Source organism: Pavona decussata, unplaced genomic scaffold (assembly GCF_977016875.1).
Source record: "Pavona decussata unplaced genomic scaffold, jaPavDecu1.1 SCAFFOLD_93, whole genome shotgun sequence".
Classification (NCBI taxonomy): Eukaryota; Metazoa; Cnidaria; class Anthozoa; order Scleractinia; family Agariciidae; genus Pavona; species Pavona decussata.
The window spans coordinates 2658469-2674411 of record NW_028145510.1 but is presented as its reverse complement, the minus strand read 5'-3'; the positions used below and the strand labels follow the sequence as shown (position 1 = coordinate 2674411).

The 15943-nt window shown below is 38.7% G+C and overlaps 1 protein-coding gene across 2 annotated transcripts in view; it reads left to right on the top strand.

The window, feature by feature from the left end:
• Positions 1–9640, top strand: part of LOC146473612 (uncharacterized) — a 90739-nt gene extending 81099 nt beyond the window's left edge. For both annotated transcript variants that reach the window (XM_085118321.1, XM_085118320.1), the window contains 4 exons: positions 228–320; positions 840–1019; positions 7854–8030; positions 8752–9640. In XM_085118321.1, the coding sequence (XP_084974447.1) occupies positions 228–320; positions 840–1019; positions 7854–8030; positions 8752–8867 (566 nt within the window). In that variant the 3' untranslated portion in view covers positions 8868–9640. The remainder of the gene's footprint in view (positions 1–227; positions 321–839; positions 1020–7853; positions 8031–8751) is intronic.
• The last annotated feature ends 6303 nt before the right edge of the window (positions 9641–15943 follow it).

The following is a 15943-nucleotide window of genomic DNA, read 5'->3' as shown; positions in this document are numbered from 1 at the left end:
GAGATAAAAGATTTAATTGATGAAAGACCATCGTTTCTATGCATGCAACTTTAGCAGCCGATCTTTAGAATAAAACTCTCCCTCAGTATCCGCTAAATATTTCCCAAGGTAAACAACACTAAGAAAGATGTAACATTCAACATAACTCTAGCATAGGACTTGTGAAACTGAGTCTCCGAGTCTCTTCTACGATTGAAAATGTTACTCTTCTGCCTTCCTTCCCACAGCTGCCTGCACGCCAGACTGTGTAAATGGTGGAACTTGTAACAATGGCACCTGTGAATGCCCTCCTGGTTACTCTGGACCAACATGTAGAATTGGTAAGTATTACGAAACACAGCATGTAAAAGGGGATCGTGCAATAGCATTTCTGCTTAAACAAACCTCGCCAATGAGTAGGCTATTTTTCTTCCGCTAACTCAGAGCAGGGAGTGATGCAGGCTACGTGAAATTCCGCGGAATAATTTACAGATAAATTTGTGGAAACTGAAAACGTGGCTGCAGAAACCTTACCGCAGGGATAGAACTCTGCGCGCCTTCCGCGCGGAACATGTAGCGTCGAGGTTGTTTTTTTTTTTTGTAGCGTCGAGTTCCTCGCAGCGGCTGATTCTCGCGCGCTTGCGTGTTAAGGGCTTGCACAGTTCTTACTGGCAATTTCATACCTTAAAAAAATGGCTTATAACAGAATTTCAAGTAGCTTTAGTTCGCACACTGTAAATATATCAAATTCAAGTTTCATTATTTCGTCCGCTCCTCATACAAACGCTGCATCGTGCAAAGTATTTTCCTTGCGAGGGGAAATCTCAAATGTTATTTTGTTTCTTTTTTTTTTTTCGCAGGGAGTCTTTGCGCCCTTCCTGCAGACAATGGCCCGTGTTTGTCGGAGATTCAAGATGCTCTTTCTCCCGCCAAGAAAACTGACATAACACAAGCTTGTTCTAATTATTTATCCGACTTACAGACGAGTTGTTCAATCAGAACTGCTTCATCCAACTTTGACAAATGTACAAACATTTGTGGTAAGTGGAAGTGTTGACGTTGACTGCTTTTCTATGCACTGCTGATTCTAGTGCCGGGTTCTGTTTATAACATTTCGCGTGGTTCTTCATTTCCACGCGATCTACACTCTACAACACGGCGACTCGGCGTGCTGTATAGTGTAGAACGCGTGGAAATGAAGAACCACGCAAAATGTTAAAAAGGAGATCAAATCGGATTTGATCTTCTATCTCTTCGTAACTAAACGTGTTCAGATATGACAGTATTCTTGTACTATTTCGCCTTGTCTTTCACTTCATTTTGTTGTGAAAAGAGTATATACAAGTGGTTTTTCAATGTTATGATCCTTCTCCATTGTTCCAAAGTAGCTGTTAGTTGCTTACAAAAAGTTCACGATAACTGGAAATTGGCCGGCCAATGCTGAAGTACCTTGTAATCGTGCTTAAGGGAACGCATGTTTCATGTTCATGTTTCATGTAGCGTGTTCTCTCAGGGTTTATTTTAGAAATTAGCTCCTGAAGGTCATTACACAATGCTGCATCCTAAAATAAACGCTGTTCTCTGCTCAAAAACCTGTTTGAACCTGAACAAACGTGGAACTTTGGATCATTGTTAAGCCCACCCTTACCCAGCCAACTACCTAAACTCCCCTCCCCCCACCCGTCACCCCTCACCCCATTTTCACCGCTAAATATATTTGACGAAAGGCTCCTGACCTCACGTGTCGCCGGTTTATTGGCTCCATAAGATATTAGATTGAAGTGGATTGAAGTTCTGATTATGGACGCTTGTCTGCGGTTAGTAACTAAAACCCAAAATATATTCATTTTTTCTCAGTTGTAAAAACAAAACTTGACCTTTTCAGTTTTGTCTGCTTATCCATGCTCCATCGCACGATCTCGTGTAGTCAGTGTTTCCGTGATAAATCTCACGACTGCAAACACAACCCAAAGACTGACCACGTCCGTGTATGTAGGGATCACAATTTGGACTTTGGTCGTTTCGTCAATAGCTTTTACCACAAGCAAAAGGTTTTTTGACCGTCTACAAACGCGCAGATTGCATTGAAACAAAGTAATTAGCGGTATTAATGTCGTTGATCGTTAATTGATTCGTGTTTGAAATTGCTGGCTTTGTTACTCGAACGTTTTCATTGCATGATTGTGTGAGTTGAGGGTACTTTAAGACAAAAAGTAACAATTGAATTCACCACCGGAAGTTCTTATCCCAAATAATCCTTAGACTGAGCAACTGGTGTTACGCCCATATTGGTGAACAATCATTCGATGTTGTTACTCTTCACTCCGACTTTTAACGTCGCTACGTGATGGAACACGAAAGGAAAATATTTTTTACAGGGTGAAAAACGTGCAATTTGTCATGACTGACTTAAACATCGATATTTAATCACGAAAATGTTATGCCAGGTGGACACAACGTGGTCTCTTCATGTCCTCAAGCTAAGTCACGTTTTGTTTCAATTTTTTTATTTATTTATTTTTTTTTTAAGGTACGTAGGAAAATATTAGTTCTTAAACTATCTATTTCACACCGTTGGAATACAATATTTTAGTGTTTTGCGTCATGGTTTTTACCTTTTATTTCAACCTAAAGACCACAATATATTTAAATATGCAGACAACAGCATTGCGTACTTTCCCCGATCCATCCGAAACATTTACCAACCAATACAAAGGGCCAAATACGTATATGAAGTCGACTTTGACTACGTCATTTTTTCCCGTTCTTTCGACACACATGAAGGGCATGAAGTACTTTCACGGTTGTATCTGAAACAACCTGATACCAAATGAAAAATGCTAAATACGTAAACAAGTTGTATGTGTTAATGACCGATTTTAGTACGGAACTTTTCCCTTTATCGTCATGGCATTCAATGAGTTTTCCTATTCAATTTTGCCTCTGTGTGTATATTCTAATCCTTATTGATGGCACGCGAATACCTAAAGACTGTTATGTTTGTGTGCGAAAGATGCACCAAGCAATAAAAAGCTCACAAATATGCAACTATATTGTGTTTTGATGACACACAAGTTCAATTTAAGGACGGGCTCAGTTTCTGCCCATTATGCTCAAACTCGAGCCCCGCGGATGTATTTGTATTGTTAAATTCAACACGGCTGATATTTTCATTTTGTTAGAAACTACGTCAACTGACATCTGTAATAAAATATTGAAGTTTTGAAGACAAGAATCAGCGTAACTTTTACGGAATGTTTCAATATATTGCCCGTTGTGCGATTGTACACACACAGTACGTGAAACATTTTCAGTCTTGCTGCTTTGTTTGGTATTGCCATCATATTTATCGATGCTTTCACGCCACTAAATCAACCTTCAACAGCGTGCTTCGCGCTCAAGTGTCTCGCTTCGTGTGCCGTGTATCACATCACCTATGAAGGCTATGATGCATGTAACTCCCCAGTCTGACACTTCCAAGAACGACTTCCATCTTCTGTCTTTTGTCCTTCCAAAGTTACAACTTGTGTAGAAGTGGTGTATTTCTGGATACAATCCACTATTCAAAAAACATCACAGCAAAACGATTATTTCAATACCAAAAAAAACGACAGTGGCAGGAAATATGCTGTCCCACCCGATTGTACTCTAGTCAGAGTATTCATTGCCTCCGTTTATATTGCGACTTTTTATAGAATCGTGGTTAATTATCTACAGAATGTTTCTTTGATTTAATCATAATCGACGCAATGTAGAGTCCTTTTCGTTGCGAATGCAAATATAAAATTTTCAAAACTAGTCAATATGATTTTTAAATCAACTCGTGGATATGGGTTTGTTTTTAAACGTGCACGTTCTAAGAAAAAACGTGCGATTTTGCACAACTTACTAACAGTGAATTGGACATCTGCTGCACAAGAGAATGAAGACAAGGTCACGCTGCAAACTAAACTACAGTAGGCACGTCCTGTTTAACCTCAAAAATAATTTGCGTAATTTCCACTTTGAAATGTTGAAAAAAAAAAAAAAAAGAATCAGAGAAAACTGCTACTGACGATAGCAATCACTTGAGGATTTCAGGCACAAATACAAAAGTGAGAACGACCCTGAGTGCTAAACGTGGTGCAAAAAATTTTGTGTATTTCGGTTGTTTGAGAGTGTAAATTGTGGCTGGATACGTGGATGAAATGAACGTACAGTTTGTACACGGCAGTACACGGTGTACTTGAACATTGACAAGGAAGCACTGCCAGGAAACAGCCCCCGCACTTTAAAAAAAAAAATTAATGGTATTTTAGAATGAAATCAGTGGTCACATTTATTTTATTCCACATCACATGACTTTAGGCTACAGTCTAAGTGCAAGAAGGTGGCAAGTTTGTACTTGTAGCAGAGTGTGATCTTTCTCACTGAGGTTTTTTTGCGGTTTTCTTTCCCTTTAAAGGGTCTGTTACTTTGCCATTCATTAAAGTTGTCACTATCCTTCAACGTCTGGTTCCCCTACTTGGTCTGTTCCTTCCGGCCTGTTTCATGCAGGGTAACGTTTCACGAAAGTCGCGATAACGCACCAAGCGCGACTTTTATTGATTTTTTTAATATATTTTTCATTGATTGCTGGTAATTTTTAATGTAACTTGCCTAATGTTTTCATGCCTGGTTTTATGGAGACATAAAGACTTCAGAATTTTAACTTTGGAAGTCAGTAAAAATTCAGCTTGTTGAGACGTACTCTGCGCATTAAATACTTTCGGAACCGCCCCGGTTCCAGATTGTTAATAACACGATAAAGATTCCGCGCTATTCAGAAAAGAAAAGAAAAATATTGCGGCACTGCATATCCTTGTATTTCCTTGCTAACAAACCTTTTTTTTTTCTTCCAGCGCAATAGTTTTTTTGCGTATTCTCCACGTATAAGCATGGATGGAATCTAAGCGTCCTTCTCTAGCTTCTTGAATCGTGCACTTGTAAAATCTTGCTGAGCATTTCCTTGCGTCAGAAAACCGAAAGACCTCTTGATATTGCTTTTATGTATATGCGGTGGGTTCTAGAAGGGTTTGTTTGTTTTTCTAGTACTTTCACTTCTTGTTCCGCTGTTATTGTGCGTCATGACAATGCGCAAAGCCAATATCACAAACGATTTACACGCGCACATTTTATAGAAAGTCTTTAGATCGCCTTGGATATTCAGACCACTTATTCACTGGAATTACTTCCTTGCTAAGTTCTCTTTCATATGCAAAATTGTATTATCGTAACACACGTCCCTAATTTAAATATGAAAAGAGGGAACTGTGCATTTACCTATACAGATAATTCCTAGAACTTTCTATGTGGTCAAACAACAACCTCTCGGCCATGTTCTCTTTTTTCCTGCTGAGACAGGGAAAAAGGTAACTACCTAAAATGTAACGTAATTTTAGGCACTGTAGTCACTCCAAGCATTCTATGGCCTTACCGGTTCCGCCCACGTTTGTTTTGAATCTCGTGGACTACGTTTGCGGAAAACAACATAATTGCCTGTGATCAAGCCAGCTTACAAAACGTTGTTTTGATTATGAAGATCGTCAGAACATTTAAGATATTGACTCTCTAAACTTAAGTTATTTTTTTGATTTTGATTTGGTCACTTGTGTTGTTGATTTCTTCGACCACGTCCGCACTCGCGATTGAGAGAAGTTAACGTATAAATGTGTCAAAATATGGACATTTTCTTTTTACATCACAACACCGTTGAAGATGTTGTCACAACATGTTTTAGTTCAGTTTGAGATTGGATTTTCGTTTGTTTCAAACCTCCATCCAGCACGTATGCCCTTATATTTTTAGCACAGCAAACTGCATAACTACCAACCCAGAAGAATTCATTCAATTCATAGAATATTCTAATCACGGCATTGAAAGAACGTTTAAAATATTGGCCTCCCAACGTATATTACTTTAGCAAATAAGAAATCCTTCCCGAGTTCAATAGCTCAAAATATGGTCATTTATATAAAAAATTAAGAATTCTTTCTTTCTTTTTTTTTTTATTGATCTTCAGAAAAATCAGCGTAACAAATGCGAGTGAGTTTGACAAAATTATTTCGCAAACCTTTCTTATTGGGAAAAGTAACCGACTGCTAACAATAATCAATTGTATTCGATATTCAGTTCTTGATTATTGAAAATGGTTTATCGGTTAAATAGACATTGGTTTTGATATTGCTAGCGTTCCACTATATAGCAATCGCTTCGAAAGATTTCCGTTATTTGTACAAAGAACCAGATATTGTTTTTCAGTTCTCGATCGACAATTCTATATTGTAGGTTCATGGTATTGGCGCGCTAAACTGTATCAATCGTTTTTGAAGCGCCATTTGGAAATAGTGTTCCTTCAGGTTGATGACAGTCTTCAAGTGCTCAATAGGATGCTAGAATTTTTTCATGAAGGTATTCTTATGAAACAGAATGGGAAGCAGGATTGAGTCAACCTCGTTTCCGAGGTCCTCTCTGGGAACGAGGTTGGGAATGAGTGTTTTTACGTCACCAGTGGTCTTGTTTCAAATGCCTTCCATCTACGTTCCATAGTTCCTGCCTCTAAGGTTTTTCTGTCGAGTCGTGAGTCATTTCGCCTACGCAGAGTATTCTCCAAAAACCGTGCAGTACTTCACGACTGAGCAGGTCGGAAACACGTATTGCACGTTCAGGAATTCTGTGGTTGAATAAAACAGCAAATATCGTTTACTTGATCTAATCTAAACGTCTCTGATCTCGACTGCATTGATTCGAGGTTCGATACCAGTTCATACTTTGATTTCCGATCCCGCCAAGCAGACTGATCTATGATTTTGAAACATCCTGTTCGAATACCGAATTTTTTGCTGTGGTCGGAAGTTGCAGTCGTCTTCGTGACCGCAAAAAACCACTTTGCATTGAGAGCCGTTCTTTTGTTAATGCTCAATGCCGTAAAAAAAATTCTACTTCGTATATCTTGAAATTTCTGCTCTCTTGTTTCGAGTTTTGAGCTCTCTTGAGTTGTGACTCCCTGTCATCTCAAAAATCCGCCTTTGATGAATTAAACGTTTACTCCCGAGACGAGACGAGCCAATACGAATCAATTCCCATTTTTCTTTACTTACATATTGAAAATTAACCACACCGATAACAATAGCCAAACAAAAAAGAAAGACCACTGCTCGACAAATTTTATTTCAATGAATTTCTGCAGTGAAGGTTTTCACAAGCAAACTCAAAATCTGTAGACACGTTACATGATAAAACATTCGAATGTTAATCCCCGATGCATCACAGTACTGTATTGCTGATTTATAACCATTGTTCTTCACGTCTTACTTGTCCTTGTATGTGCCTAAGGTTTTAAGGTACTTAATCGAATTTACTTGTATTCCTTTGCACATTGGTTTTAACTGCTTTAGACTGCGGATGAGATCTTAAAACGTAATCGTTCAAATATATGGTATTGTTTGCTAGCTGCAGAAGATTACCCTAACTGTTTTGAGCCTGTGGATGAAATCCTAATGTGTGACCATTCAAATGAAAACTTACTGATCCGGCCCCAGATGTTCAAAGACTGGGAAACTTTATCCAGCGGATAAGTCGCTATCCGGCGGAGTGCATTTGTGCGGTGCGTAGTGTATTTTATCCGCTGCCGGGATCAGAATGATTTATCCACTATAAGATCAGAGTTATCCGCTATTTGAACAACCGGGGACAGTACTTTTCTTTGGTGCTATTTGTTAAGCTGTATAAGGCTGGTGTAAGCCGTTCTGTGTCGGTGGATGAAAGATGAAAGCTACTGAGCAGTCGCGTAAGTGTATCAATCTGACGCTTATGGCAGTAAAACTAACGGCCAATCCTTTCTGTTGTCTGCGCAGGGGATGGTGGATCTATTTGCGCAAATGTTTGGAAGAACAACAAATGCGGCACCGAAGTACTGAAGTACTACTTCGACTCTACAACGAAAATATGCCAAGCCTTCAAATACTACAGCTGTCTTGGCAACGACAACAAGTTCGACACTTTACAGCAGTGCAAGGACGCCTGTGTTCAGAGTAAGTGATAGTCGCACATGCAGCAGACCTTAATTTTGAGTTTTTAATAATGGATTCCTAAAACGCGGTAAAATCTTTACTACAACGGGGATATAATAAATGCATAAGGATGAGAAAATACAAATGAAGATTAAATGAAATAATTCAATTTCGGAAGAGTGATAATAACGCAGAAAATTCACTTTCAATTCTCATTGGGAACTGGTCATAACAAGTTTGTTCGAAGAGGACTCACATTGTCTGGGAAAGGGGCGGTTATCGAAGACACCACCTATCTCATGAACATTACCGACAAAATTTTATTGGCGTTAAAATTTGAGTCGACAGAACTATTTAGCTTGCAATAGCCCGAATTGCTACATCATAGACACAAAAAGTAAGGTTTGAATCTCAGTGCCATGTTTTAATGCTGGATATAGGGGTGGCTATGCAATAAAGACACCATCTTTTAAGGTTGAGGAAGCTAGGGGGGTGCTGGCAGAGACTACCATCTGTTTTGTGGTTTGGTGGGTCCTGTTCGAGTAAAATAGTTTTGACCACTTGCCTAACGAACCAAGATTGCTATGGATCTTAAATACTGCCAAAGTGTCAGTATTGTTGTGCTTCTCTCAACTGGCAAACAATATGCTGTATATGTTCAGAAAGATTCTTGTTCGTTGTTTGTAAGGTTATAGTTGAGGAAATTTATCGCGTTGTAATTTTCTTGTTTGCGTTTTTGCAGAGACGAAACAGAAACGCGACGTTTTCAACAGAACACGTGCGTCCAAGGCGAACGGCCACCATTTTAAAACAATAGTACAGAGATTACATGACATAGCAAGACAGTCGGCGAGATGAGAAAGTGTTTCACAGAGGAGAGTATAGCGAGGCGTCGTCAGTGCAAAGGCGGGGTGGATGACATCTCGTTCTTGATACAGGAAACTAAATAAACTTAAATACTGACATGCACTGCCCATTGTTAATGCTTTCTAAAATTGTTGATTCTTTGCTGAGCATTGGTTACCAATACATAGGTTATTTGACTCTTCTACTCTAGAACATCGCGGATATTAGAGTTGTGCTTAGCGATGTTACAGAATTCAGGTGAACTTCACTCTAAACATTTGTGATTCTCGTGTTTGTGTCAGTTATACCCAAGGGTGTTGTTCCACTACTCAAGTGTTTATTTTAGCCGTCTACAGAATGTCAAAGGAATAAAAGATCGACGCGAGGTCAGTTTTGTCAAAACAAGTTTGATTCCGCTGGCTAAAGGAACAAAAAACACGGATTTTTGAATTGTATTTATCGTTCAGTAGTTTTGTATATTGAAGCTTCTTGAAATTTTTCGTTCCTCGAACAGATCGACACCAAACTTCAGCTTACTTTCATCCATAAATTCTCATTTTAGAATAATCGTGACCCGGGTCCTTATTCTCATACCTTTCATTCTTGAATTCGTTATAAAAAGGTTAAGAGAAATTAGGAATTGATCACCGATGAGATTTAAGTCGGAGATCGCGAAATACTGGAAACAATTATTTCACATTTTTTGATCAATACATGAGCTAGATATCGTAGTTTTGTAGTTTATGAATCAGTGTACCCAGAAATAAATAAAACCTTATTTTAGATTCCATTGTTTGCTCTTCTCTTTCTTTCTTTTAAACTAATAATTCCTAATTATATTTCAAGAAAGCGTAGCCATTCCCGTCTCGGAAGAACGAGGTGTTTATAACCCAAGGGGGCGCGGTAAGGGAACGAAAGCTTTTGTGGAGAAGGATCAAAGAAATGAAGAGTGGGGGAGGGGCGAGAGGAAAGGAATTATGTTAAAGGGACTAATTTTCGTCTGGGTACAACTTTTTCACCCGCTTCGCCGCGTACAAAACGCGAAAAATAAAAGGGTTTATTGTTAATGTCGTATACGGTTGCTTTGCAAAACAGCTTTGTTTTCCTCAAGATTTCAATGAGTCTCGCACGCGAATCTTGAATTTTCACGCTTTCAGGACACAGCGTTCCGTCAAACCAACTCACGCAATATTTAATACGGACTTGGTATATCTTTTGCTCGAAAATCCGCAGGGAACTGAGAACGCAAAAACCTGAGCGAGCACGAATGGTTATAAACCCACGCCTGCTTAATATCTGTGGAGCTTTTCCCGGATTTGACACAAAAACCCATCTGAAGTGTTTGCTTCCCTCTCCCCGGGACTCTCCACTGTTTCGTTATTTTTAGCGTTTTAAAACAAAAAAGCACTGTGTGAGGTGAATTAAATATTGTGAAATACTTTGGATCCCTGCTGATCTTGCCTTCTAAAAATACAATACATCAAACTTCCACTGTTCTCCAAACACAACAAATGTTTACATACAGGGATTATTTGCCTGTCTCATATTTTCAAAAGCAAAAACTACATTGTTATTATGATGTGTTAGTGACAAGGAAATAACAAGTTTTGTTTGAAGAACGTGGATATAGCCTTCACTGCGAACATTCGAGATTGTATGGAGTAGGCGAAGACGTGTCAGTTTTTTACTTCGGGCAACTGAGGAACATTAAAAGACATACAACCGAGAAAACGCGTGTACAAGTTCTTTTTTTTGTCCTTCATGGTCCCAAAGGGGCCCAGCCCTCCATCAAGGGCTCCAAGCAAGTCAAGCTGAAAAATGCTTATATAGGGATTCTAACAACAAGCTTTATTACCAACAAAGTTAAACTTAATTTACAACATAGTATATTAATACAAAAGAGGTAATAATTACCCAGAACAACTGAAAAGCTAATAGAGCCGAGTAAAACTAAATAACAAGGTTTCATGGGTTTACTCTAGTCTCTAGCTCCAGAGTCAGAATTTTTGTGCAGCGTCCAAGTCGAGAAACACTTCGGGTTTCGGTCTCCACAACATAAATTAAATATCCGGGCCGGCTCCTTTGGGACCATAAGGTGTCCCTTTGGGGACACCTTATTGATGGTGGTTCCCTCAAATTTTTCAACGCTAGCTCGCCCAAATCTTGCCTAATCTGTAAGTATGCTACCCTCTGTAATGGTTTTGTGGGGTCCGTTACCCGGCTTGTATATACCCGTCCCGCAACATTCAGCCTGATCTATCACGCCGCCAGCCGGTCTAAGCTTGCTCAAAGGCTTTATGCAAATCTCACGTGTGGTTTGTGACTAACGAAAAGAGCTCACGCTTAACACGTTTATTAGAGGAATGCGTGCTCGACCGATGAAAGTTTTATTTTCACGCACTACATTTTCCTCTAGCCGGTTTCCTGGACAGCAGAAGATTGTTTCTATTTCTTTCTTACTTTTTTATCCTTTGCACTCGCTGGGCTCAATTTTCAGCAGGGCGCACTTACGACCCCAACACGGTAAGGCAAAATCAATTATTCAGTAATATTAAAGTTATTGTTATTTTTAGCTACGTATTGCGGTATGATAATGTACCTGTAGCTACAAATTATAAGCTTACTTTCGTATTTTAAAGCTTTCTAATTCAGACGTCATTTTGCGGAGTTGACGTCTTCAAAAGAATCGTCCAGCACATGAAAAAAAGTGTGGTTCGTTGCATTATGTAAACAAGACAAAGCTATTGCATAATAAAAATTTAGATTTTCTCTTTTTTTTTTTTTTCATGGATGGCGATTCAAATGGAGCAATTTCTGTTGTTGTGAACCAAATATTCAGATTAGATTAGTAACAGTCAGTAAATATTTGAATAACATGAGTAGACATGTACCGTCAGGTCCTGGCATGGCATAACGTTTTGTGGCAATCTTGAATGTGCCTGTACTGTCAACCTGCATACAGTACAGTATATAGTTTTGCATGTGATTGCCCTGGAAGAGCAAAATTATCAGATTTAATAATTATCACTGATTTTGTATTGCAAAACCTTAGACTTGTATTGCAGGTTTTTTGGCAATATTGACTACGCCTGTAATGATAATCTTTTGTGATAATCTTTTATTTGTGCTTTTTTTCAATGCACATGGTTGATTCTTACAATCTTGTAGTAGTGATATATACAATTAAATTAATTATTAGTTAAAATAATGTGCAAACAAGGAAGCTAAATGAACCATTTGGTTATCTTGTTAGCTCCCTGTACTGTCCATGTCAATCTGCACAGTGTACACAGGACTTCATTTCATGGGTCCAGTATATTTGGAGCTAACTACATTGCTTCAATTTGTTCTGATGCATATTTTCTCATTTTTAGATTGTGCCGACTCTCTTTATGCACAGTGTTACTTCTCAACGTAATGCACGGTAAGCTTGAAAAGTAACTCCTTGCTTTCTACAGCTAGTGTTTCGAAGCCTATTTTCTCGTATTAAATTCGGTTTCTTGACAACATCAAAGGCACAAATACCAGGTCAGGCCAGGCAGAGGCCTTGAATACTAAATCATTGCTTGAAATTCAGCGGAATTAGCCTGGAATCTTCTAACATGTCTCAGTATGAGGAGAGATCGAATGAAAGATGCGCGTGAGAGAAGGGGCGAAACAAAAGTCAGGGCGAACTTAAAGTCGTTTCGCCCTCTTCTCCCAGGTAGTCATCCAGATCTCCCGATTTTTTTTTTTTTTTTTTTTCTCCTACTCTCCCGGAATGTTCTCTCCAGGTAACGCAAGCAGACGAAACGCACCGCAATACTTATGTATTTTTCGTTCTTCCGGGACATGACCAGGATGGCTAAAAATCTATTTTCATTTTTTTTTTTTTTTTATCATTATATTGGAATCGAGTCTTATGGGTTGGCCCAACCTCGTTCCGAGGGCTTTTCCCTTCTCGTGGGGGGCGCCCGCCCCCCACGAGAAGGGAAAAGCCCTGGGAACGAGGTTGGGGTTGGCCATCGCCACCCACCGCACAAGGCCAAAGTAGCGTATAACGATTGTTTTTCAGTGAGATTTCCAAGGTATAATTATCGTTTAATTTGTTTTGTAAATCCAGTAGACCTGCACTTTTCCTAAGCTCTTTTTACTAAGTGTGTAGCATGTGTTTCCGCCAGATAAAAAGTGACATAACTTCGGAATATTAAAGGAGCTCCTTTTTTTCTGAAAACATCCTCAGGCTTTTCTGCGGTTCAAGAAACAGTTAAGACAATCGATAGTTTTATTTATAAAATTTTCAGTCGTCTCGTGATTGTGTTTAATAATTTCGATTCGCTGAGCAGTCTGTATCTCAAAATGGCTCTCTCAATGAGTTAATACCAAACAAACGGGCCTTTTCTATCAAGAAACCTGTTTTTGTTAGGCACTTTAAGCTGACGTACAAAAAAAGCGATAAAATCACAACTTCCATCAACTCCCTTTTTTTTATCTCAGATTGAAGTTTTTCCGGCTGACTGTAATACTGATTAAACCATACAAGCCGTAACAACTGATCTAAACAAGCCGAAGACGATTAATTAAAGCATAACTTATTTGCATATTTTAAAATTACGTACTTAACTCCCAAGACGATTAATCTAAAAACACTGAAAGTTGCTCAAAATGCTGTTGCTTGGTTTGCTTTCGTACTTTTATCACTTCTCAGAAATAAAGAAGCACTCTAGATAAAGAAAGGATGGTAATTGGAAACGATCGAAAGCAATTCAATGGCCATTTGCTTTGTGCCAGTCACGTTTTTATGCACCATATTAAGACCTCATGATCACTCTACTGATTTTGACAACATACAAAGGACCGTCGGTGACTTTCACTAGTAACAGTGGGTGTGGCTTGCTCCCGAAAGAAAAAGCTAGCTGCCATTGCCGATCAAAGTAGATCAAAACAAACAACCGACTCCCAAGAATCAGACGTGATAAGCATGTGTAAATCGTGCGAGCGTCTTGGTATGATTGTAAATATTCTATACCGGCTTTCGCTGCCTCTGACGGTGGACCCCGGCCGTTGATTCGACCACCGCTAAGCGTTTTCCTCTCTGAACTACGCTGCCAATGCTTTTAATAGAAAATTTTCACTACTTTGAACTAAATGGTTCCGATAAATTCAGGCTCCAGTTGTTCAAAGAGCGCCGGATAAGTCGCTAAATCCAGCGGATCCAGCGGATAAAATGTTTTGGTCCCTATCACTATTAACGTCCTTATCGCTAAAGCATGGAATGAAGACCAAAGAGAGGTTCTATTAGTACAAGTAATATGTGTTAACAGCACCAAAAGAGGAAACAGTTTACAAATTCAAAGAAAAGGTGTTGTTGCTAACTTGGGACTCCACTCAGTTCGCATCCTTGGAGACCGAGGGGCAGTTAGTCGAGTGGAAGGGATTTTCGCCCGACTTATTCAGTTTAGTTATTGCCCCTGGGTCTCCAAGGATGCTTAATTCGCTTCCTGTCTAATTCAGCTCCATAAAAGAAAGCACTGTACCCTGGTTTCTTAACCGCGTTATATTGTGGTTATTTTATGACTGATTGATCAACCAACCATTTCCCCTGAAGCTGAACATCTAAAGCAAGAGGAATGAAGAACTACTGTATATTGTTCCAAGGTTTTCCTTTAATTCGATTTCCGTGCTTGCTGAACGAGGAACAAACTCAATGAAAATATTTTAACTCTACTGAATAGTGAGCACTTGAGTTTCAACTAGAACAATCAATTTTTTTCAATATCGTCGCCAAGTAGCTATTATAAGGTTCTACTCGCCTACGTGCTGAAAATGTCAATTGACTAAATAAACAGAATGTTCCATATAACAGATCACTGGAAAACTCGTGTAGGTCTGTTTACATTTCTGAACGTGGGAGCACGTTCAGCGGCGGAAGGGGATTCCTTTTTTCAGCGAAATCGCTGCATTTTGCTCTTGTTTCTTTTTTTAAGGAAAGGAGCTGTGATCTTTTCTGATATTAAACTTGATTGTGCTTCTATATTGGATCGAAAAATCGTCCTGCGTGTCTTGTTAAAATCGTCCCTGGTGTTAAATATTGAAATAGGTGTCGGTTTAATGTTTCGCCTGTCAACTTCCTTTTCAAGGTTAAACTGATTAACATTCAAAAAACTTTTTGATCATTTAGGAGCCTTAAGAACACGTTCTTTATAAATTATCTTTTTTTCCACAATTTTAGTAATTTAATTTTTTTTATTTTATTTCTTATTTTTTTATAATAATTGTTATAATATATTTTTTTACAGCTGATAAAGTCATTTCTTCACTGACATCAAAAATTTAGTTCTGAATTTCTTATCTCACTGGAAATTCTGCTAATCGTTTTCAAAAGTAAAACTGTTGATTATCAGGGATAATTATTGTGAACCACCTAAAAACTTGTCAAAAGCATAACAGTTCTTCAGGAAGTGTCAGCAACTTTTGAGACCCAAACATTAATTTTTAGCGATCAGTTTTCGTACGTGACCCCGGAAAATCTGCAGCTGTGAATTCTGTACCCCCTACCAGAAAGTTGATGCCAATTTTGAAAAGAATGGAAAATTTTTTAACCTAAGTATGTGAAATTAAACTTATTCTTCAAATCAAGTGGCACTTTTCCCCGGATTAAAAATAAAACGTTTTTTGGTCTAATCCATTTCAAGTGTTTTCCGCATAAATATTTGCTTTCATGTAAATCTTGTCTTTGGCGATATATGCGCATGCTCTAAGCGTTCTTGCCCAATTTCTTTACTGAACAATTTCCGTTTTCAATTTATGTTTTGCACCATGAGCGATTTACAAGGATTGCAACATCCTAGATAAAACTTCAGAAACATTATCACCGAACAGCAACACAATAGGCAATCGTTTGCACGGGACTTTCTGTAGCAATACAATTTTTTAGTTCCGCCTAAAATACAATGAAAGCGAAGTTTAATTGTATATATATTCGACCTGGTTTGTGACCCGAATATTTATCAGCCTTTTTCATCTTTTACAAAGGATATAGGAGGGTGTGTTTCCTTGGCGCCAGGTCAAAACGTGCTATTTCTCACTAGTCCTGACAGCTCAGTGTG